This window comes from Narcine bancroftii, chromosome 4 (genome assembly GCF_036971445.1).
Source record: "Narcine bancroftii isolate sNarBan1 chromosome 4, sNarBan1.hap1, whole genome shotgun sequence".
Classification (NCBI taxonomy): domain Eukaryota; kingdom Metazoa; phylum Chordata; class Chondrichthyes; order Torpediniformes; family Narcinidae; genus Narcine; species Narcine bancroftii.
Genome location: NC_091472.1, coordinates 235,478,275 through 235,504,134, shown reverse-complemented (window position 1 = coordinate 235,504,134; position 25,860 = coordinate 235,478,275). Strand labels below are relative to the sequence as shown.

Sequence of the window (25,860 nt, the reverse complement as noted above, 5' to 3'; positions counted from 1 at the left end):
GCAAAAATTAGTAGGAAGATAGAGGATTGGGAAGTTTTAAAAACTTGCAGAAAATAACTAACACACTCATCAGGAAGGAAAAGATGGAAGTATAAAACTAGATTAGCAAATAATATCAAAGAGGAAACAAAAAAGAAAGGAATTACTCCTTTTACTCGAGACAACACAATTCCTACACCAGAATTTATTTATTTTTGGTGTCAGCCCAATTGAAGGGTAGGACAATGGAAACTGAGTACATGCCACAGATATTGTCAGATCATTCACTGATGGTATCTATTATAATGCTAGATAAGCAGGCCTCAGTGCATAGATGGCACCTGAATACGTCGTTGCTGGAAAAACCGGAATTTTGTAACTTTGTTAGAGCTCAGATTGATTTGTTCTGTGAGATGAACTGTCCCTCTACTAAGGATAACTTCCTAGTATAGGACACACTGAAGGCTTATTTAAGGCTTATGAAGAAGATTAATGATTTGGAACAGGAAATAGCTCAATTGGAAAAGGAATGCCAAATATCGGCCACAGAAGAGAAATACAGGAACTTGATGAATAAAAAGCTCAAGTATAAGACGTGACAAACATATAAGACAGAAAGGTTGATTTTAAGATTGAAACAGCAGTATTATGACCTGGGGAAGAGGGCACATAATGTCTTGCCTGGCAGGCCTCAAGACCAAAGTGATCCAAATGGGGAAAGGCAAGATCTCATACAAACCAAAGGAAATAAATGATAAACTTAGAAGGTTTTATAAAGAATTATATAAATCTGAATTAGGGGATCCTACCCAAATTTCTTGCTCCCATTGGGACAGGAGGAACAAGAGGGGCTGAATGCCCCTTTCACCAAAGATGAGATAGCATGGACTCTGAGCGCTTTGCAGACAGGCAAGTCACTGGGGGAGGATGGATCTCTTCAAAGAACTCTTAATGCCCCTTTTATGAAAGTGGTGGATCAGGTGGCGGAGACGCATACCCTCCCAGAGTCTTTCTTAACAGCAATTGTCACGGTGATTCCCAAAAAAGGCAGCGGCCCATTGAAGCCCGCCTCATATAGGATAATTTTGTTACTGAATGCAGACAATAAAATTATTGCAAAAGCAATGCCAACAGGATGGCTGAATATTTGTTGAGATTAACAAACCCGGACCAGGTGGGTTTTGTAGAAATGAGGCCATTGGCAAACAACATAAGTAGATTGCTAAATGTGGTCCACCTGGGACAATCGGGGCTGGACCTGGGAGTAGCTATAGCTTTGAATGCAGAGAAGGCCTGGAGAAAGGTATGGAGAAATTTGGATTGGGACACACATTTATTAATTGGGTTAAGGCACATTACCACAAGCCCCAAGTGAAAATTATAACAAATGGGCAGGTGTCTCCAGTATTTCCATTGAGCAAGTCAAGTAGGCAAGGTTGCCCATTGTCCCCAGCGTTGTTCATATCAGCCATTGAGCTGCTGGCGGAAGCCATAAAGGGGGTTAAGGTGGGTAAGGTGGAAAACAAAATCAACCTTTTTGCTGATGATGTGTTAGTATATTTGACAGACCCTGGGGGGTTGTTGGCCAGACTAAGGACCATACTGAAGGATTACAGGAAGGTTTTGGGGTATAAGGTAAATTTGGATAAAAGTAAGATAATAATTTGACGAATGGGGATTATGGACAGTACCAACAAGAAAGTCAATTCAAATGGCCGCAAGAAGGCATTAAATATATGGAGATTAAAGTAGCTAAAGATTTATATAACTTACACAAACTTAAAAGTGCTTAACGAGTGTTTTAGAAGGTTCCTGTGGAATGGGAAAGTGGCTAGAATCTCCATGGAAAAGTTGACATGGGATTACAACTTGGGGAGTTTAAAATTACTCGATTTCAAAAGTATCACTGGGTAGCCCAGGAGAGGTTTATCGCCTCACTCTTTGAGGGAGCCCCCCCCCCAACCATGGCTGTAAATTGGACTACGCTTGATAGACGAAGAGATAGCCAAAGAATTCATATATAAGTGGGATACCAAATTACTCTCAAAGAAAACGGATAGCCCCATCCTCAAGCATGTACTTTAGACATAGAAAAGAGTAAAACAATGTATGGGATGGAAGGTGGGAATGTCCCCAGAAATTTTTACATGATAGAGGATATGGGGAGAAGGCAGGTAGGTGGAGTTAGGTCATAAATTAGATCAGCCATGATCGTATTGAATGGCGGAGCAGGTTTGATGGGCCATTTTTGGCCTACTCCTGTTCCTATTTTCTATGTTCCAATGTTCCTATGTCCTTGACCCAGAATAATTTAATACCCTTAACTCTAGGTAATAAAATCCTGGACACCTGGTGCCAGAAAGGGATCAGGTGTATCAAGGATTGTTACAAAAGTGGGCAGCTTATGCCATTTGAGCAGTTGAGAAACAAATATAATTTGTCCATTCTTCTGCTATCTGCAAATAAGATATTTCTTAAGGGAAAAATTGGGACCATCTATGACCCTACTGAAATGTAATGACATGGAGATTCTAATTCAGAAGGGAAAAGTATGTAAATTTATTTCTAAGGTGTATTACATATTCCAGAGAGGGTCCGAAGACAGGCTTACACAGGTAGAGGGAGAGATGGGAGTCAGATTTGGTCACAACAATCAATGAAGAATGGTGGGAAGACCTGTGTCTGGGAAGTGTGACAGGGATCATTAACACCAAATACAGGTTGATGCAGTACCATTTCTTGCACCAATTGTACCTCACACCACAAAAATTGCATAAATCAAAGCCTGAAATTCCAGAAATGTGCTTTAGATGTAGTGTAGAGGTTGGAACTTTTGTCCACCCCACCTGACTCTGTACAAGGGTGAAATCCTTCTGGGAAGATCCGGGTGACATTCTGAAAAAAAATTACAAAAGTGGATTTTCCACAGGATCCGGAGTTATACCTTCTGGGAGATATAGGGGATGTGAGTTTTAGATTGACCAAAGATCAAATCCATTTGTGAAGGTCACCTTGGCGGTAGCCAGAAAGTGTTTAGCGGTTTTGTGGAAGTTCAACTCCCAACTAAATACCACATGATGGAATGTGGAAACGCGGAGTTGCATTCCCCTGGAGAAAATCACGTAGAATCTAAGGAAGAAACACAACACATTCGTTGGAGTGCAGCAACCTTACTTGAAATATATTGGCTCACAGATTGATTATTTCCCCCCCCCCCCCCCCCCCCCCACCCCCACCTACATTGAAATAGGGCTACAAATCCAATCCAACCCAGCAGGGAAACGAAAGTGACCAAGAAAGTGGGACATGGTGCAGGTGATGTGCTTTTTTAGTTTCATTTTAAGTTTCTTCCTTTTAACTTTTTCCTATAGCCTTTGTTATTTAGCCATCTTGGTTATTTTTTTTCTTAGGTTCTGTAGGGTCTATGACCCCCCATCGGAATTTGTATTTGTATAACTTAATTGACTTTTTTTTCAGTAGGGTGGGGGGGGGGAAATAAACTCAGTCTCTGTATATTGTATGAATGTTGGAAGATTATACTGTTTGAATTTTGTGAGTCTATGAAAATCAAAATAAAATATTCCAAAAAAGTTACAAAAAAGCTTTATCAAGTACATTAGGAATAAAAGAAAGGTCAGAATGGATATAGGACGATTAGAAAATAACGCTGGAGAAATAATAATGGGAGACAAGGAGATGGGAGAGGAAATGAACGAGTATTTTGCATCAATCTTCACTGGAAGACATTAGCAGTATACTAGATATCGAAGGGTGTATGAAATTGGCTGTTTCTAATATATTCTAATGTGTAGTTCCCAAATTTGTACAAATAAAGCATATTTGTCTTTTGGATTGTAGGTAATTTTTTTCTAATGGAATACACTTGTTCATTTCTATGTACCATTGTTGTATTTTTAAGGTTGCCACCATTTTCCAAGTTATCATTATGCCCTTTTTTGCTGCTGCAAGGCCGATCGTAATACATCTTTTTAAAGCCTTGTCTAATTTTAGGCCGAATTCTTTGTCTTTTATGTTGTTTAACAGGAAGATTTTTGGATCTTTTGCTATCCTATTTTTTTGTAATTCTATTTAATATTAGGTTTAAATCCTCCCAAAAAGTTTTCACTTTTGTACATGTCCAAATTGCATGTAACGTTCCAATTTCTTGTTTGCAATGGAAGTATTTGTCTGATATTGTTGGATTCCATTCTTTTAACTTTTGAGGTGTAGCATATAATCTATGTAGCCAATTGTATTGTATCATATGAAACCGTGTATTTGTTGTATTAGTCATGGTCCCTGTGCATAGTTCCTTCCATGTTTCATTCTTTATTCATATATTTAAGTCTTTTTCCCAACCTTGTTTGGGTTTATACATTGTTTCATCATTTTCCTTGTTTTGCAATTTTCTGTACATATTTGTAATAATTTTTTTTTACTATTCCAGTATCTGTAATTAAGTATTCATAGCAGCTACTCTCAAGTTACCTTAGATTAGTTTCCAACTTTTCTTTTAAATAAGTTTTTAATTGATAGTATGAAAATATTGTACCATGTGATATTCCATATTTATTTTTTAACTGTTCAAATGTTATTTCCTAAAAAGCAATCTTTTATTCTTTTAATTCATTTTCTTGCCCATTCCTTAAAAAATAAATTGTCTATTGTAAAAGGAATTAATGGGTTTTGCATTAATAGCACTTTTGGTATTTGATAAATTTATCATTTTTCGTTCCAGATGTATTTTCTTCCATGTTTTTAGTACATGATGTAGTATTGGTAGATTATTGTATTGCACCAGTTTCACATCCCATTTATAGAGTAAATGTTTAGGGACCTTTTCTCCTAATTTATATAATTCTATCTTGACCCAATACCATTTTTCTCCCGTCTGATAAAAATCTGATTGATATCTTAACTGTGCTGCCCTATAATAGTTTTTGAAATTTGGTAGCTGGAATCCTTCTTGTTTATACACCCATTAATTTTTCGAAAGCTACTCTTGATTTTTTACTCTTCCATAAAAACTTTCTTTTTAATTTATTTCGTTTCATAAAAAATTCCCGTCAAGGGAATCGGTAGCGTTTGGAACAAATATAGTAGCCGTGGAAATACATTAATCTTGATGCAGTTTACTCTCCCTATTAAAGTTAATGGTAACTCTTTCCATTTCTCTTAATCTCCCATTTTTTTAAATTAATGGTTGGTAATTTAATTTATACAAATGATTTAAATTATTATCTATCCTGACACCATGGTAGCATATGGCCTGTGATTGCCATTTAAAAGGGGATTCTTTGTTCATTGGCATCACTTCACTTTTATCAATATTAACCTTGTATCCTGATATCACCCCATATTTTTCAATTTTGTATATAACCTTTTTTATTGATTTATCTGGGTCTGTTATATATACTATATATACTATAATATCATCCACAAATAAGCTAATTTTAAATTCTTCCTCTTTTACTTTTATTCCCTTTAGTGTAGGTTCCCTTCTTATCAGCTCTGCCAATGGTTCTATAGCCAAAGCAAACAGGGATGGTGATAATGGGCATCCCTGCCGAATTGACCTACTCAGTTTAAAGTAGTCTGAAACACATCCATTTGTTACCAGTTTTGCTCTAATCCAATTAATACATTTTTCTGGAAATTTGAATGTCTGTAATACTTTAAATAGATAATTCCATTCTATCCTATCAAAAGCTTTCTCTGCATCTAGTGTTACTGCCACAGTTGGTGTTTTATTTATTTGTGCTGCATGGATTAAATTAATAAATTTACAAACATTATCTGCCGCTCTTCTATTTTTAACAAATCCTGTCTGATCTAGCATCACTAATTTCAGTACACAGTCTGTCAATCCATTTGCTAGTAATTTTGCAATTAATCTATAATTTGTATTTAGTAGCGATATTAGTCTTTACGAAGCCGGTGACAGCGGCTCTTTTTCCATTTTTGGAATTACTGTGATTATTGTTGTTTTACACGAGTCAGGCAAATTCCGGGTCTCTTCCACCTGTTTCATTACCTCTAAGAGGGGCGGAATTAATAGCTTATTGAATACCTTATAAAACTCTGTAGGGAATCCATCTTTGCCTGGTGTTTTATTATTTGGGAATGTCATTGGTGTATCCTGTATTTCTGTAATTATCAGGGGTTTTAGAAATTTATTTTGATCTTCCAATTGTAATTGGGCTAATTCAATGTTTGATAAAAATTCATCTATTTTGTCATTCTTTCCTGGGTTTTCAGTTTGATACAATTGCTTATAAATTAAAATAAAATTTCCATTAATCTTTAATGGGCTATATGAGACCTGTTTATCCTCCTTCCTTGTTGCTGTGATAGTTCTTGTTGCTTGTTCTGTTTTTAGTTGTCAAGCCAATATTTTGTGGGTTTTCTCTCCTAATTCATAATATCTTTGCTTTGTTTTCATAATGATTTTCTCCACTTTGCATCTTTGCAATGTATCATATTCTAATTTTTTCTCTGCCAAATTTCTCTCATTAAATCTTCCCTTCTCATTAAATCTTTTTCAATAGTTACTATTTCTTTTTCCAACTGTCCTATTTCCCAATCATGTTCTTTTTTAATTTTTGTCATGTAACTAATTATTTGTTCCCTAATAAAAGCCTTCATTGTGATCCATAATATAAATTTGTCTGTTACCAAATTTGTATTTGTTTCAAAATATATTTTGATTTGTTGTTCTATGTATTCCCGAAAGTCTTGCCTTTTTAACAATATAGGGTTTAGCCTCCATCTATATGTTTTCGGCAGAATATCCTCTAAAGCAATTGTCAATTACAAGGGTGGGTCTTTGGGTATATTTAAGGCAGAGATTGATAGGTTCCTGATTAGCCAGGGCATCAACCGTTATGGTGAGTAGGTCAGGCAGTGCAGCTACGTGGGAAAATGGATCAGGTCATGATTAAATGGTGGGGCAGACTCAATGGGATGAATAGCCTATTTCTGCTCCAATGTCATGGTCTTATAGTTGGCAGCCACTTTTCAGATAACATTAAACTGAATTAATCCCGTTCTCTTGGGTACATATGAAAGAACCCATACTACCATTTTGGGAGGACAGTTGAGTACAGACATTATTAGGGACTTCATCTTTCCTGAACTGCAGGTAAAAATGTACAAATGTCGGAGAATCTAAAATGGCCTTGCCTCTGCACTTTTGCCAATTTTCTCTTAGCCTTGGTAGGTGATCTTTTCCACATGACCTCTTCTAATCTGTAATTCTCAGTCTTTCAGCCCTGGCAAAAAACCATCCTCTACACTCAAACCTCTTGTCCACTTTAAGACCCGTCTGCATCTCGTTCTCATAAATAATTCTTGCAAGTTCTTTGCATTTACCTGCAGCTCAATGCCAACACGTGCCTGGTAACATGCCCACTGCATGTTAGCAAACTCTCTGTGAAAGCATTGTTGGCTTCATTTGTTCATACCCGAGTACAAAAGTTTTCCAAATTTTTCCACTGGTTAACAGATGGAAGTAAGAACAACAATGTAAATTCCTCTCATTAACACAGAGAACAGAGACGAACTGTAGCTATTCTCCTGCTGATGCAGTTTGGATTGACTCTCATTTTATCTTGCAACGCCTGAAGACTGAATACTATTGATCAGTCATGATTGATTTTGAAATGACATGCAAGTTTTCACCAGACTAAAGGACTAGGAATTTCTGAGAGGACGAAAAAATTTCCACCAGTAGGGGGTTTGATAGAAAACATAACCTTGAGAGATCTGGCATGTGAATCAGAAAGGATAAGGTAATTACTTTTTTTTAAACACAGAAAATTGGTATGATGCTCATTGAAACAATGGTGAAAGCAAATAAAATTTTAAAAGGGGTAAAATTTGGAGGGTCATGGGACAAGAGTGGGGCAATGGACAAATCGGAAGCGCTTTCAAATGTGGCTGACTTCAGTGCTGTAAAATTCTGCGAGTTTGGAGCTGATGGTGTGAGCCGGATTTTCAGAGCAGAACATTGATAAAAGTTTCGAACCATTATGCATGGAGAAAAATGATTAAAGAGTGCAATGAAATGGCTCTGCCACACAGCAATGGACACAGGGAGAATCAATTCAAACTTGTTTCATTAAAACCACTGAGACTGCCCAATCTAAAATAATGCCAGTCACACGTGACTCCATGGGTCAGGTAGACTTTCTGTTGATTGATCTGCTGGCACAAAAGTGTGCCTCTCATGGAGCAGGTGGGCTGCCAAAGTTGACCATTGCTTCTCACTGTCTGTTAGTGTTTACCATGACCTTGGCTCAGATTGAGTTATGGAGCTCGCACTAGTTTCGTCAACACCCGTCGCACCAGAATAAAAACAAACTGTTACCGTGCATCCTATTTCTAAGCACAAGACTGGAGACAGCTGTAGGTGAGAGCCAAGTTGTTACCTTGACCCCTAATCTGTCCTGGAATGATTTACAGTGAATCCACAGTTCTGTCAATACAACATTTAGTTCAAACAGTCACTTCCAATGATGGTGCTCCATCCATACCTTCTCCTGAACTATTTCATCAAATCTTGCCTTAAAACTCCATTTCAACCTCCTTCCTTTCCTCATGTAATTTAACCAGTTTCCCCCTTTAAATGCAGATACCAATGATTAAAGGGAAGTCAACTTCACCAGTAACTCCAATGCTATAAGCACAATTTACTACATATGGTGCTATCAGAGACTGGAAATAATAACTAAAGATTAAACTCAATCTCTCTCCGCCTTGCCACACAAGAACAATCTATCATTACTGCTTCATCCAGATCATTAAAGACTAAATGTGACTATAACCATAATGGTTGTAGGAAAATCAACAGACAAGTATCACTAGCTATCATTGTTAAACATTGCACGGTGAAATCAAACTGCTTGTTCACTTAGGGACGAAGCAAAATCTCTTTTGGAAATTGTTATAAGTTGAAGCGCTCAGTCTGTGTGACACCATTAGCATGATAAACAGTTGAGTGTGTAACAGGGCCCGAACCTTGGATCGAAGCAACCCTGTGATAAATCTACATAAGCAGTTACTGCAGGCAGGCGCCCTGCTCTTGGCCCCATTTTCTCAGTTTAACTAGCACCTCTTACTCCCTTGCTCTGCCTCCTACAGTGCAATTTATCTAATGATACAAGGCACCTCTTTAAATGGCCAACACTCAGGGGACTCCAGTTGCTGGTTAATAAGGACAGTAAAGAGCCCTGGCGTACAAAATGTCTACTAAATTTGGGAGTCTCTCAAAGGCTCCCAGACACTAATGAAGACACAGTAATCTTTAAAAAAAAAACTATGTCAGGCTGCCATGAGATCTGAGAAACATTTCCCCTGCTGGTAACTGTTAGTGCTGCTAAATGCTTAAGTTCCTGCCTCAAAATCAACCCACCAATTACCGGGGACTCCAATCGCCTGCACACGAACCAGATGCAAAGCACCAGCCAAACAATCGAATAATACAATTAACAGATGACCTAAAAATAAGTGTCCCCTTGTCCTTCCCTTTGTTTCTCTCTCTCTCTCTCTCTCTCTCTCTTCACTTGCATTCTATCTAATTCCAAGTTTTAACATCTTTAAATATGCTATTGACATATTAAGGCCAGCACTGTGACTGACAATCCAATTTATGAATGGCCCCTTTCATTGATTGATTTTAGCAGATATCCCGACCAAAAAGATGTCTATCGGTTGATTTGAATGCTAATTGCAACATTAAAGGACTCTTTTTGATCTCGCCTTCACACTTTGCCTAGGCTATTGTTTAAATGGGACTAAATTGAACAAAATTAAAGTTCTGAGAATAATTTTATCTACTTTGTACTTGGAAACCAAGCTTCACATCTGCATAAATCAGCACCGTAGCGGTTGATTGTGGTTTGGAAACTAACAGTATAACTCAGTTCCCACACCCGCATTCTATATGCATTATGCAAGCAGTATGAACGCCCCTTTCTTTTGCAGACAACCTGTTATATCCATGGTTCCCTGAATCATGAACAAATTAAGTTGGTTACGGTTGGAGGTTGTGTTGTAACAACCAGAATATAAATCCATCTGCAGTCAATGAGCTTGATCTGTGGTCAATATTTCAGTAACACAAATGTATATTTGTTAAGCAGATCACATTGTCAATGAGATTGATAAATGCATTCCCTTTAGAAACATATCACTGACTTTCCTTCAAATTCTTTCCAATTAAACCAAAATGAAAGTATATACAACATCAATATCTAATTTCTCTTTCCGTGTGATCTAAAGCTCGGCAAATCTTGTCCACTATCAGTTATACATATTCGCCTATCTATTGGAATCAATATAGGATCAAGGCACAACGGTTACTCCCTCCTCTCCATTTCTCCCAATGCCCAATTCACGAATGGATTCTCAGCTAGGACTTCCTTCTATTGAGTCCAGGACTCGAGAAAGATTGCAGAAATTCTTGGAAGTACTAAAGGAATCTCAGGCAACTAATGCTTTTGCCTGGGATGTAAACTTTGATTGCTGGTGACTTCAGACAAAGCAGCTGAACTCGAGCGGTGATAGAGGTGACTTGCCTTGACAACTGTTGCCCCAGTCGAGACAGAAAATATATACAGTGTCCTCCATAATGTTTTGAACAAAATACACTTTTTTTTTCCTTTATTTGCCCCTGTGCTCCACAGTTTTAAATTTGCAATCAAACAATTCACATGTGATTTAGTTCACAATCCAGATTTTATTCAAGGTTATTTGGATATATTTTGGTTTGACCATGTCAGCACTTTTTATACATAGTCCCCTCATTTCAGGACACCATAATATCTGGGACAGCAATATTTCGGCGTATAAGTCAAGACGGTAAAACCCTAAAAAAAATTCTCAAAAATGGAGGGGCTCGACTAATACATCAGATATACTTTTGAGACCTTAAATTCACCAAAAAAAACAGTTTAATGTCAATTTGGCATCTAAGTCGATGCTGGAAACACCTCCGCACTGCCGTTCCTCAAAATCTCCCCACTGCTGGGCGCCATATCTGCTCCTACCATGGACCCTTAGGTCACCACTCCATGCCAGATGTACCATAAAACCCTTAAAATTCAGCTGAAAAATGGGGGTCAACTTATACACTGAAATATATGGTATATTACTGATGCTTAGTTCTTTGTTGTAGATCCCTTGCATACAATGACAGCTTGAAGTCTGTGATTCATAGTCATTACGAGGTGCTGAGTATCTTCTCTGGTGATGCTCTGCCAGGCCTCTACTATAGCCATTTTCAGCTCCTGCTTGTTTTGGGGACTTGACCCCTTAAGTTTTCTCTTCACCTTATGGAAGGCATCCTCAATTGGATTTAGATCGGGTGACTGACTTGGCTATTCAAGAATCTTCCATTGTTTAGCTTTGATGCCTTAGTAATATGTTTGGGATCATTGTCTTGCTTCAGGTTAAGGATCTTCAAAGTGGTCAATATTGACCCCTGGGGTTGATGTGACCATCCAAAGGGCCAATAAAAGCTAGGGGGTTGAAAGGGGCTGATAATTCTGATGGGGGGGGGGAGAGAATTGATTGAAAATACCACCAATGTCAGTGTTAGTCAACCACTTGCGAGAGCAGTCTTTGCGGCTGCTATGTTGTATTTAAATTTGGCTTTTGAAATAATTTTGAGTGAAAGGGAGGACAGAAAGAAGTATGTGTTCTATGTTTTATACACATGTAATTGTCAAATTTGTTGGACCAGATTTTGTTAAATTTACATGGGTCAAACTTTTGACCTCATGAGTATCTGCACAGTTCAAGGCGTCGGGAGATAGGATGGCCAGGACTAGGTGATATATTCATAGTTGGGATATTGATAGCTCAGATGGTGTCAAGGTGAGGATCCGCAGTCGGGAGTTCAGATTGACGGGCAGCAGGGGCGACGATCTACGGTCGGGAGTTCAGATCGGCAAGCAGCAGGGGCGAGGATCTATAGTCAGGAGTTCATATGGGTGGGCTTTGGGGTGACGATCTGCGCTTGGGAGTTTGGATGGGCGGGCGACGGGCATGGATCTGTGATTGGGAGTTCAGATGGACGGGCATCGGGGGCAAGGATCTACAGTCGTGAGTTTGAATAGGTCGGCGCTGGGGGCGAGGATCTGTGGAGAGAACGTCAGGAGAACAGATGGGCGTGTGGCTGAGGCCAAAAATGGGGGAGGGGGGGGTTTAAACTTAAACCGGGATAAACTATTACTTGAGTATATACGGTTCCTATATTAGTGCCCCAAATCCATCGTTGGCACCCGACCCCAGCCTCCGCCTCCCCCCACATAGCACTGCTAACCCCCACTATCCAGCGCCATGACTCTCCCTGTCCAGTGCCACTGCTCCCCACTGTCCAGTGCCACCATCCCCTCTGTCCAGCGGTGAAATTCCATGCCTGGGATCAAACGAGGGATCAAATATTCCATGAAGGGATCAATTGTCTAAAACGTTTGGGAGCCTTGCTCTAGGTGAAGTGCCATCCAATGAATTTGGAGGGATTTGCTTGAACTTGAGCAGATAAGGTGTTTCTATACACCTCAGAATTCATTTTGCTACTGCCATGCATACACCAGGATGCTCTTCATCAACTACAATTCAGTATTTAATACCATCATCCCCATAAAATTGATCAGCAAACTCGAACCCCTCTGTTTAATTGGATCATGGATTTCCTCACCTGCAGACCACAATCAGTGAAGATTGGTAAGAACGTCTCTTCCACAATCTCCATCAGTACCAGAGCACCATAGGGCTGTGTTCATGGCCCCCTGCTCTACTCACTTTACAACACCTAAGACTACGTGGCTCAGTACAACAATAACACCATCTACAAATTTGTTGACAATATCAGGTAGTGGGTTGTATAAAGGGAATGAGTCAGCACACAGGATGGAGATTGAAAACTTAGCTGATGGTCCACCAACAACAACCTTGCACTCAATGTCTCCAAAACCAAGGAGCTGATTGTTGACTTCAGGAAAGTAAAGCCAGAGGTATACAATCCAGTGATCATTGGTGGAGAGGGTGAGCAAATTTAAGTTCTTTGAAGTCACTATTTCAGAGGATTTTTCCTGGACCTAACACACTAATGGCATCGTGAAGAAAGCACGTCAGTGCCTCTACTTCCTCAGGAGTTTGTGATGGTTTGGTATGACATCAGAAACCCTGGCAAATTTCTACAGAGGTATGGTGGAAAGTGTGTTGACCGGCTGCATCACAGTCTGGTATGGAAGCACCAATACCCCTGAGTGTAAACTCCTCCAAAAGGTAGTGGGCACAGCCCAGGACAGCACAGGCACAACCCTCCCCACTATTGAGTAAACGTACAGGGAACACTGCCGTCGGAGAGCAGCAGCAATCATCAAAGACCTTCACCACCCAGCACACACTCTATTCTCGCTGCTGCCATCAGGAAAGAGGTATAGGTGCCACAAGACTCGCACCACCAGGTTCAGGAATGGCTGCTACCCCACTACCATCAGGCTCCTCAACGACAAACTCAATCAGGGGCTCATTTAAGGACTCTTACTTGTGCACTTCATTGATTTTCTGTTTGTTCTCTCTGTATTGCAGTCAGTTTGTTTACATTCATTATCTGTTTACAGTTCTTTATTTGTTTTCATGTTTACACTGTGTACAGTTTGTTTTTTTGCACTAACAATTATTGGTAATTTTGCCTGCCCGCAGGTAAAAGGAATCTCAGGGTTGTATGTGATGTCATGTATGTTCTCTGATAATAAATCTGAAGCTAATTTGAAGATACAGCATGAACCCGCGCCAACAAATACACAAATTAACCTTAGGGAGGAAACTTGAGCACCTGGAGGAATCCCATGCAGGCATCGGGAGAACGCACAAACTCCAGACAGCACCGGATTCAAAACCAGATCACTGGCGCTGTAATAGTGTTGTGTTAACCATTACTCTAACAATGCAATAATGTGAATTCTGTTACCTCATTTGAAGTTCTATTTGTCTGAGCTATGTGTCCTATTGAACAAGCTATACCCACAGTGACTACACTTCCCTTTGTCCTCCTAATCTGGCTGCACACAGGAACTAGCAAATGTGCATTAATTGAATAAGGAATGAAACACGAGAGTCTGCAGACACTGATTGCAGTAAAAAGCACAGAAAAGCTGGAGGAACTCAGCAGGTCTCGCAGTGTCCACACTGCGAGAATGCCTGAGTTCCTCCAGCATTTTTGCGTTTATATTAATTGTATAAGCTCCGGTCTTGAACCAAGACCTGGCAGAAAGAAGACAAACTCAGAGTTTTCCTGAACACTGATCCAGCAGAAAGTTGTTTAAAAAAAACAGGTGAATATCACAGCTTTTTCTCCCCCCCAACCTGAGATCTTTCGTTCACAAATACTCCCTGTCCTGCATCATTACCAACATTTCTGAACCAGTTAAAAGAATTTTTGAAGCAGATAGAACTGTAACATTCAGAAAAGATCAGGAGAAATACTGAGGGAGAAGGAGATGCAGGGCTGTGGAATTGGCCTAATAATTGGATTGGGTTGTCAAAGAGCCAGCATAGACGACCAGCTGAATTGCTCTCTAAATTAAATGCTAAATGTGCTTTCCTCCTTTAAAACTTGCCAAAGGCAACAGATCAAAAGGCCCTGGTATTTGATCACTTAAAATGCTTAAATCTTAAAAAAAGTCGAGGATACAAAATCGTGCCAGTTACATGATTGGACATTACATGGAACAGTGCTGTCGGAGAGCAGCAGCAATTATCAAGGATGTGCATCACCCAGCACATGCTCTGTTCTCACTGTTGCCAACAGGAAAAATGTATGGGTGCCACTCACACCGCCAGATTCAGGAACAGCTGCTCTTTCTCCACCATCAAACTCATTTAAGGTCTCTTACTTTGCACTTCATTTAGTATTGAATATCATTTTCTGTATTTGGACTTCCTTCTTATTTACATTTCTCTCTTTTGAATAAGTATCTTTTCTTGTGTACCTTTTTTATTGCACTACCGATAAGTAGAAATTCCGTCTAGCTCGCAGGAAAAAGAATCTCTGGGTTGTACATGATGTTATGTGTGTACTCTGATATTAAATCTGAACTTTGGATGGGCAATCCAGATATCTGAACTGATACGGGAAGTTCCAAAGCTACTGGAAAATTTAAAGTCAATTAATTTATTAAATCTGTGAAAAGGACCTGGTATCAGCAATTGTAAGTGCAAAATTACCACATCTGGTTTACTGATGGTCCATTCAGCAAGAAAATCTGCAATCCTCAGACGATTTGCATGGCATCTGACTCAAGACCAAGAGTCATTCAGTTGACTGTTCACCAAGATCAAAATGAACAAGGAAAACCACTGACGCCAAGGACAATTAAGGATGGGCAATAGTCAAGGGCCTTGCTAATGAGACCCACATGCTGTGAGGGAAAGAGGTCCACTTGTATATCCTTGTTCACCTGTTTAAGAGTACTCACAGCATGATTTAAATTTAGTGTGAATAAAGGCCCCTCCTTATTAGCTGCAGTACCTACACTTCCTCAGGAGATTGAGGAGGGCAAGGCTCCTTACTGTCTGCCATCTTGACAACATTTTTCAGGAGTACAAATGAAAATGTCCTGTCTGGCTGCATCATTGGGTGATATGGTAGCAGCAAAGCATCGGACCGGAAGTCAATACAAAGAAATATTAAAAGAAGATAACTGGTATTTTCACCAAGAGCATTGCTTAAACAGAGCTGTAATAATTATTGAGGATCCTTTCCATCCATCACACAGTATCTCATCCGGCTATCATCAGGAAGGAGGTGGAAGAGTATCAAAATCAGGACTGCCAGGCTGGGAAATAATTTCTTCCCCTAGGCTGTGAGGTTGATGAACAGATTTTACTGTACCCAAGTAAATTATTCAAAAATATTAATATATATTTATTTTATATCTTTATGTTTCTGTATATAGGTGATTGCTGTGTATTGTATATGTGTGCACCATGGTCCGAAGAAACACTGATTCATCTGGTTGTGCATGTACAGTCAAATGAATAATAAACTTGAACTTATTCCACATTTAGGACAAGTTCTGCATTCTCAAATTATGTTCAATTGCTGCACTATGCAACCAACTCTCACACTAGCTCTCAGTCAATCACAGAGAAGCCTACTCTGATAGACTTGCTTACCACTGCTGATGCCAGAGTTGGCAATGACTGTGGCTTCACTCCACTGATCGGCACTGGACACAGAGTAAGAGCGCTGGTGCATGCCCTCCGGACGGCTGTTGAAGGACACCAGACTGATTCCACTTGCCATCTGCGATGCCGAGCCTGTGGGGGTTACGTTGCCTGAGGGCGGAGAGAAAATACGCCGGGTCATTGAATCTTAGAAACGTCATCTTCTCACAGATACATCACACTGGCATAATTACTCCTGGCATTGTCCCATCGTCACCCAACAGCGTGGGAAAGGATTCAATAACAGAGGCTCTGCACGTCGGTAAACTATGGCTCATCCAAACATCTGCTGCCAGCTTGCAATGGACATGTTATGAACAATTTTTATTCAATTCTGACATCTGACGTATAATGGGTCTTCAAAAATGTCGCAGAGGCAGGCATCTTGGGCACAAGAGCTGGGGCCTCCTGTTTAACCTCACTATCTCTTTCTTGCTCATTAAACTCTCCCCAGGCTTTGTGCTACTTGATAATAACACTTATGCTCCAAAATTCTTGCTGCAGCTGAACACATACTTAGATAAAACAAAACACAAAATCTTCTTAAAAATAACGACCACAATAACTATAACTGAATTAAAAAGAGATAATAAAAGCAAAAAGATAGTTCATAAACAGGCATGGTTACCCTCGTGTAAAGAAAGTGACTTAGCAATGATAGAGACAGTCCTCCTGTGGTGTAACAAGGGCCTGATAGCTGTTGGAAACCTGTTCTTGAAACTTGAGGTGCTGGTCTTCAGGCTTCTGTACCTTCCGTCTGAAGAAAAGAGGTTGTGACCAGGGTGATGAATTTGTTCTGATGTCGGCTGCCTTCTTGAGCTAGTGCTTCACCTAGACGCATTCAATGGTTGGCAAGTCAGAGCGTATGATGGACATCATTACCTCTGGAGCTTTTGCATTCCTGGACAGTGGAATCTCCTCAGAATGTCCTACTTGTCCAAAGTGGCTCAGTGTCCAATTTTGGTTTCTGAGAATTGTTCCTATGAAGCACCTTGCATGTTTCACTGGGCTAAGATCATTGATGACAAATTGGATTTGCACAAATCAGAACCATGAACTGTATGGGAAAAGCTCAGTGACTGGCTATATCAGCAAATGCATTGAGGATGTCACCGAGATCAAATACTTCACAACCAAGGCTAACCAGAAACCATGGTTGGATACAGAGTTCATGACAAGGTATAAGATGACACTAAGATCAGCCAGGGCTGAACTCTCCAGTGCAATCTGGAAGGGAAAGAATGGCTATGCATAGAAGATCCACAGACACGTGGCAAGGGATCAAGACTATTATGGATCACCTTGCGAATTAAGGACAATGACGCCTCCTTCAGGACAGACTGAACACCTTCGATGCACGGTTTGATGAGAAGAACAGGATGATCCCAAAGAAAGTTCCATGCCCCCCCTGATGAATGGGCCCCCCACACAGATGCAGCCGAGGTGAGGAGACCGCTATCTAAGGTGAACCCACACAAGATGGTGGGACCATACAACATATCTCGTTGGGTACTGAAGGACTGCACAGACCAATTGACAGAGGTTTTCACGGACATCTTCAACACCTCACTGCAGCAGTCCATCATTCCTGCAGGGTCCAGGACAGCCACCATCATCCCAGTACCCGAGGACGATAATAACAGTCCTAAATGACTTCAACCCTGTGCACTGACTTCCACTATTATGAAATGCTTCAAAGGTCTGGTGATGGAAAGCATCAAAGCACACGTCCCAGAGACGCTGGACCCATTTCAATTCACCTATAGAAGCTGTTCCGCAGTCGATGCTAAAGCCTTGTTGCTTCATTCTGTCCTGCCCACCTGGAGAACGACGCCTCAGACACCAGACAGTGACTTCAACTCAGCATTTAATATGATCATTCCCCAGAGACTGGTGGAGAAGCTGTCCTCACTGCGACTCCACACCCCTCTCTGTAACTGGATCCTGGACTTCCTAATGGAAAGACCAGTCGGTCCAGGTCGTTAGCAGAATATCGAGCACCGTCAGGGCTGTGTGTTCAGCCCACTCCTGTTCACGCTACTGACCCATGACTGCACCGCCATATCCAGCTCCAACAGTGTCATCAAGTTTGCAGATGACACAACATTAGTTGGCCTCATCAGCCACAACAATGAGACACACTACAGAGAAGAGGTGGAAAATCTCATGAAATAATGCAAGAGTAACCACCTCAGTCTCAATGTGGACAAGATAAAGGAGATAATCGTGGACTTCAGGAGGACCAGCAATGACCACCCTCTATTACACATCAACAACTCTGTAGTAGAGAGCACCAAATTCCTTGGAGTTCACTTAACTAGTGACCTATTATGGACACTCAACATCTCCTCACTTGTCAGGAAGGCGCAACTGCACTTCCTGTGAAGACTGAAGTGGGCAAGGCTACCAGCTACCATTATGACAACCTTGTAATAGAAGCTCTATCGAGAGTGTCCTGGCCAACTACATCACAGCAGAGAAATGGATCGAAGGTCAATCCACAGGACAGTAAGAGAGGATCACTAAAGTCTCCTTCCCCATCAATATGATCTACTGGGACCGTTGTCTGAAAAGGACATGCAACATCATTGAGGACTCCTTCCACCTTGCACACATCTTTCAGCTGCTCCCATCGGGGAAGAGATACAGGAGTATCAAAGCCAGTATTACAAAACTTAGGAACAGCTTTTTCCCACAGGCAGTGAGATTGCTGAATGGTCAAAGGATCTGCTCACATTAACCACCCGAGACTCATCTGTACAAAACAACATTTATTTATTTAGATATAATATTTGTCCTGCATATGTATTATTTTTTTGTATGTGTGTTATGTTTGGTTGTGTGTCTGCATGTTTTTGCACTGAGGACCGGAGAAAGCTGTTTCATCGGGTTGTACTTGTACAATCAGATGACAATAAACTTGACTTAGAGTGCAGCAGGAATGAAGATCCACGATGAAAATTCGGGTTCACTGCAGTCTTTAGCCCCCAATGTTGAATACTATATCTTTTAGGCAGCTTGCTTGTCATGTTCTCCTGTGTCTGAACTGGTTATGTCTATCACTGGTCATTTTGGCTCGGTTTTATTTGTATAGTCTGCCTTGCTGTTGCTCTCCACAGGTTGTGTATAACTTTCTGAGTGTTTCCAGCATTTTCTGTTTTTACATAAACCTGGAACCCAGGTTTGAATCTGGCGTTGTCTGCAGGGATTTTGTATGTTCTACCTGTGTCTGCATGGTTTCTCCCCCAGGTGCTCCAGTTTCCTCTCACCCTTCAAAATCGTAAGAAAATTGTAGGTTAACTGGTGTATTTGTTGTGCATGGGCATATGGGCCGGAAGGAGCTGTTACCGTGCTGTATGCTTAAATCTTAAAAATAGATAAATAAATGGAAAAGACAAGAATAGTGGCCAAGAAATTGGAACAAAAAGAGGCCAATAGAATCAGAAGTGTCTTGGATGTAGAAAGAAAGGCCGTGGATGGGGGGAGAAAGAATGATTCCTGGAATCAAGATCAACAGGTTGAAATAATGGGATATATCTACTTGTGTACCCTAAGGAGGAGATTCGTAGATATGGCCTGTTTCTGAGTTTGGGTGGGTGGGGGGGGGGGGGGGGGGGAAGATATCCAGAGTGATGAAGTCAGAGTCCATCTGGGAAACATTAGACCTGATAGTGGCGTCATTGTCCTGACTGAAGCATGAGGTGCAATCTGACAGGCAGATGTGACCGTGCCGTCTACAGGTTAAGGTCAGTACTGAGCAAATGAATTAGAAAAGCTTGTTTATTATCATCTGACAATACATATACAAGCTGACAAAAAGCATTTCTCTAGACTGGAGTTTGAGCTACATTTTTAAACTCCTGTGATAAGCTCTTAGATTTGTTACACCTATCTCTTTCTTTCTTTGGCTTGGCTTCGCGGACGAAGATTTATGGAGGGGGTAAATGTCCACGTCAGCTGCAGGCTCGTTTGTGGCTGACAAGTCCGATGCGGGACAGGCAGACACGGTTGCAGCGGAAAATTGGTTGGTTGGGGTTGGGTGTTGGGTTTTTCCTCCTTTGTCTTTTGTTAGTGAGGTGGGTTCTGCGGTCTTCTTCAAAGGAGGTTGCTGCTCGCCGAACTGTGAGGCGCCAAGATGTACGGTTTGAGGCGATATCAGCACACTGGCGGTGGTCAATGTGGCAGGCACCAAGAGATTTCTTTAGGCAGTCCTTGTACCTCTTCTTTGGTGCACCTCTGTCACGGTGGCCAGTGGAGAGCTCGCCATATAACACGATCTTGGGAAGGCGATGGTCCTCCATTCTGGAGACGTGACCCACCCAGCGCAGCTGGATCTTCAGCAGCGTGGACTCGATGCTGTCGGCCTCTGCCATCTCGAGTACTTCGATGTTAGGGATGAAGGCGCTCCAATGAATGTTGAGGATGGAGCGGAGACAACGCTGGTGGAAGCGTTCTAGGAGCCGTAGGTGATGCCGGTAGAGGACCCATGATTCGGAGCCGAACAGGAGTGTGGGTATGACAACGGCTCTGTATATGCTTATATTTGTGAGGTTTTTCAGTTGGTTGCTTTTCCAGACTCTTTTGTGTAGTCTTCCAAAGGCGCTATTTGCCTTGGCGAGTCTGTTGTCTATCTCGTTGTCGCTCCTTGCATCTGATGAAATGGTGCAGCCGAGATAGGTAAACTGGTTGACCGTTTTGAGTTTTGTGTGCCCGATGGAGATGTGGGGGGGCTGGTAGTCATGGTGGGGAGCTGGCTGATGGAGGACCTCCGTTTTCTTCAGGCTGACTTCCAGGCCAAACATTTTGGCAGTTTCCGCAAAATAGGACGTCAAGCGCTGAAGAGCTCTGAATGGGCAACTAAAGCGGTATCATCTGCAAAGAGTAGTTCACGGACAAGTTTCTCTTGTGTCTTGGTGTGAGCTTGCAGGCACCTCAGATTGAAGAGACTGCCATCCGTGCGGTACCGGATGTAAACAGCGTCTTCATTGTTGAGGTCTTTCATGGCTTGGTTCAGCATCATGCTGAAGAAGATTGAAAAGAGGGTTGGAGCGAGAACACAGCCTTGCTTCACGCCATTGTTAATGGAGAAGGGTTCAGAGAGCTCATTGCTGTATCTGACCCGACCTTGTTGGTTTTCGTGCAGTTGGATAACCATGTTGAGGAACTTTGGGGGGCATCCGATGCGCTCTAGTATTTGCCAAAGCCCTTTCCTGCTCACGGTGTCGAAGGCTTTGGTGAGGTCAACAAAGGTGATGTAGAGTCCTTTGTTTTGTTCTCTGAACTTTTCTTGGAGCTGTCTGAAGCACTGTTCTCACCTTTTCTTCTCTCTCCTCTTCCTCTGACCATCCCCAGTTGAAACAGCAACAATTACCTGACCACTTTGCATGATTCGACAGCAGCATGGGCGCCACAGACACTCAAGCCTTCAATTTTACAATACTTGCAAACATAATACCATACAGAGAGTCTAAAGAGAACTGAGCATCAGAAAAACATTGAAAATTCTCCTGCACCACAATTCCTCAGTAAGGTTATTGATACCAATGCTTCGCTGAGAACTGAATCCAAGCATTGATCTCCATTTGCTCCTCTTGTCTCGTTGCTCTCTGACATTTTATAGACATCCTTTAAGAGTGTTCTTAAAATAAAGTTCAATATTTATTATCAGAGTACATCACATTCAACCCTGAGATTCTTTTCCCTGTGGGCCAGGCAGAATTTCTACTAGCGGAAACTGTACTCAAGAAAAAGATACATATACAAAAGAGAAAAATGTAAATAAAAAAGAAATGTAAATAAACTGGCTGTGCAATACACAAAAAAATTAATATTCAGTAATAAATAATGTGCAAAGCAAGAGTCCTTAAATGAGTCTCTGATTGAGTCTGTGGTGTAAGACTTGATGGTGGAGGGGTTACAACTGTCCTGAATTTGTGGTACAAGTCCTGTGGCACTTATACTACTCTCCTAATGGCAGCAGCAAGAACAGAGCATGTGCTGGGTGGTGTGGATCCTTGATGATTCCTGATGCTCTCTGACAGCAGCGTTCCATGTAGATATTCTTGATTGTGAGGAAAGCTTTGCCTGTGTTGTTCTGGGCTGCATTCACTACCTTTTGCAGAGCTTTCTGCTCAGAGGTATTTTAGTCCCATACCAGGCTATGATGCAGCTGGTCAGCACATTTTTGACCACACATCTGAAGAAGTTTCTCAAGATTTCTGATGTCACACTGAACCTCTGAAAACTCCTAAGGCAGTAGAGGCACTGACATGCTTTCTTCACATGCCATTAGTGCAGTGGGTCCAGGAAAGTTCCTCTGAGAGAGTGACTCCAAAGAATTTAAATTTGCCCACCCTCTTCCCCTCTGATCCCCTAATGATCACTGGATTGCACACCTCTGGTTTTCCATTCCTCAAGTTAACTCCTTGGTTTTGGTGACATTGAGTGAGAGGTTGTTATTAGTGCCAATCACGTTGACTGAGTGCTTTTTTGTATCTTTCAGCATTAATTTTATATGGCCCAGTGTCCACTTGTGTCCAACTTACTCTTCTAGGTAGCACCTTGGGGCCTGACAATGATATTCAGGGTGCCTTATTAGAAAAAATATAATATATAATTTTCAATGGAATCTCATATATTTATACACAAATGTAGACAATGGATTAAATTTTCTTACCACATTACTTAATTTAACTCGTCAATGTAACTCTTAAAGTTAAAGGCACAGCATGGTAACAGACCCTTTTGGCTCACAAGCCCGCGCCGGCCAAATACATCCCTGTGATCAATTAAACTACAAGCCCTGAACACCCAGAAGAAACAATCACAGATACGGAGAGAATGTATGAACTTCTTATAGATACCAGCAGTTTCAAACCTGGGTCACTGGTGCTGTAATAGCTTTAAGTTAATGTTGCTGAGCTGAAGACTAGGATAGCAATTCTACCACATTGAGCTCACACCAACTCCAAGAATTCTACCTACGGTACATGGATTTCAGCAAAGCTGCTTGGGATCCAAAGTGTGAGAGAGCAGAATAGGCTGCATGGAGGAAACTAGGACTAGTGGTGTGCCTCAGGATTCAATGCTAGGCCCACTGCTGATTGTCATCCACATCAATGATTTAGATGAAAACATACATGGCATGATCAACAAGTTTGCTGGTATCTGGTATTGGAGACAGTGAAGGTGGTTGCTAAATATTGTAGCAGGATCTGGATTGGGTGGGCAGGTGGATAGAGGAACAGTTGATAGAGAGAAATGTGAGGTGTTGTATTTTGGGAGGACGAGGTAGTAGGACCCACACAGTGAATATTAGGGATCTGGGGAGGGTTGCAGAGCAGAAGGATCAAAGATTACAAGTACATAGGACTTTGATAGTGGCTTTACAGGTAAATAGGGTGGGAAAAAGGCTTTTGGCATGGAGTACAGTATTGTATACTGAATTTGAGAGGTTTATATTGTCATTGAATAAAACATTGGTTAAGCCCCATACAGAGTATTTTGTTCCATTTTAAGTCATCGTGCTGCTGGTGAGATATTGTTAAGACAAGAGGGTGTAGAGAAGATTTATGAGGATGTGCTCAGGAAGGGGGCCTGAGTTACAGTTGAGCAGGCTAGGGCTTTATTCCTTGGAAGGCAGGAGGATGAGGGATAATCTCATGGAGATGTACATGTGAGAGGAACAAATCGGGTGAACGCAGAGTCTTTTGCCCAGAGTAGGGGAATTGGTAACTAGAGGACATTGTTTTAAGGAGAGGAGTAGAGACTTAACAGGAATGTGAGGGGTAACGTTTTTTTTGCACAGAGGGTGGTGGGTGTTTGGAATGGTCTGCTGGAGATGGTTGAGACAGGTACTGTTGCAATGTTCAAGAAACATTTGATCGAATACATGGATAGGATGGGTTTAGAGGGATATGGGCTAAAGGCAGGCAGGTGGGCCTGATGTGGGTGGGACATTTGGGTCAGCTTATGCAGGTTGGGTCGAAGGGCCTGTTTCCATGCTCTGCAGCTCTTCCACCAGTGTCGCACGTGTAGGGGGAACACCATCGCCTGCAGGTACCTGCAGATGCCCACTGCACATTTCATCGAATCCTTCCCTTCTTTCACTTCAACCACCTCGACATGCACCAGAAATTCACGGACTTCGAGACAGCAGAGAACACAGGTACTGAAATCTAGAGCAAAAATCAATCTGCTGGAGAACCTCAGCATCGATGTAGGCAGAGGGATGGTCAACAGTGCAGATCAAGAGCTTGTAGCAGGACTTGCATCTCCTGCTTTTGGAGTTTATGGACTTGTAGGTCACTGGGATGGAGAATATCTCTTCACTTGCCTTCACCTAGACCACCTACCTAATTCACCACCCTCTCTTGATGCCATGACCACTTATTTTTGTTGCTTTTTTTGCCATTTAAATCATAAGAACATAAGAAATAGGAGCAAAAATAGGCCATCTGGCCCATCAAGCCTGCTCCGCCATTCAAAGTGATAATGGGTGATCTGTTGAGAGGCTCATCTCCACCTATCGGCCTTTTCATCATATCCCTTAATTCTCTTACTACTGTATGTAGAAATCTAAATAAGCTTGTCTTCAATATATTTACTGGGGTCGCTTCCACTGCTTCAATGGTCAGCGAATTCCACAGATCCTCCACTCTCTTGGAAAAGCAGTCCCTCCTCATCTCTGTCCTAAATCTACTACCATGAATCTTGAGGATATGTCCCCTAGTTCTGGTCTTCCCAACTAATGAGAACAACTTACCTTTCTCTATCTTATCTATGCCTTTCATAATTTCATATGTTTCTGGTGAAACTTCTGGTGAAGCTCCATTACACCACCTCCAAAGCCAGTATGTTCTCCCTCAAGTAAGACCAGAACAGCATGCAGTACTCTAGATACGGTCTCGCCAGTACCTTGTACAGTTGCAGCATAAACTCCCTGCTCTTAAATTCAATCCATCTAGTAATGAAGGCCAATGTTCCATATGCCTTCTTGACAGCCTGCTGAACCTGCAAAATAACCATTTGTGATTCATGCACAAGCACTCCCAAGTCCTTCTGCACGTCACCTGCCATTTAAATAATATTCTGATCTTCCATTTTTCCTTCTAAAGTGGATAATGTCACATTTGACAACATTGTATCCATCTGCCAGACTTTTGCCCACTCACTTGACCTATCTATATCTCTCTCCATTTTCCCAGGATTGTAGACTGTGACTTCTGCACCACCACTTTTTTTAAAACAAAATTTTATTCAAAAGACAACACAACAAAACACAAACTATACACAGAACTACATTTAAACACACCATTTGCATTGATGTAAATTCTTGATAAGTGGTAAATCAGTATCACCCTCTGTTACATATAATTTACATTTTCAAGTTAAAATCCCGTTGTTACTATTTATGATGAACTTAATGCCCTGGGGGGGGCGGGGGGGGCAGTATCCCAAAACTTGGCCACCTTTCCCATGCTCCCAGTCTAACAACACACAGGCCTGGACGTAATCCTGAAAAATGGGCAGGCTGTAGGGTCGTTCAGAACCCTTAACATGCCATTACCACTAATGCACTGATACCTCTCCACTGGCCTGCTACCTGATTCTGCACATACTGTCTCTCTCCTTCATTGGTGG

The 25,860-nt window shown here is 41.4% G+C and overlaps 1 protein-coding gene across 4 annotated transcripts in view; it reads right to left on the bottom strand.

Moving 5' to 3' along the window:
- agap1 (ArfGAP with GTPase domain, ankyrin repeat and PH domain 1) overlaps positions 1–25,860 on the bottom strand; it is a 786,550-nt gene that overhangs the window by 220,412 nt on the left and 540,278 nt on the right. For 2 of the 4 annotated variants that reach the window (XM_069934384.1, XM_069934382.1), the window contains exon 12: positions 16,168–16,329. The exons of the other annotated variants lie outside the window; for them this stretch is intronic. In XM_069934384.1, the coding sequence (XP_069790485.1) occupies positions 16,168–16,329 (162 nt within the window). The remainder of the gene's footprint in view (positions 1–16,167; positions 16,330–25,860) is intronic. 4 annotated transcript variants of the gene reach the window in all.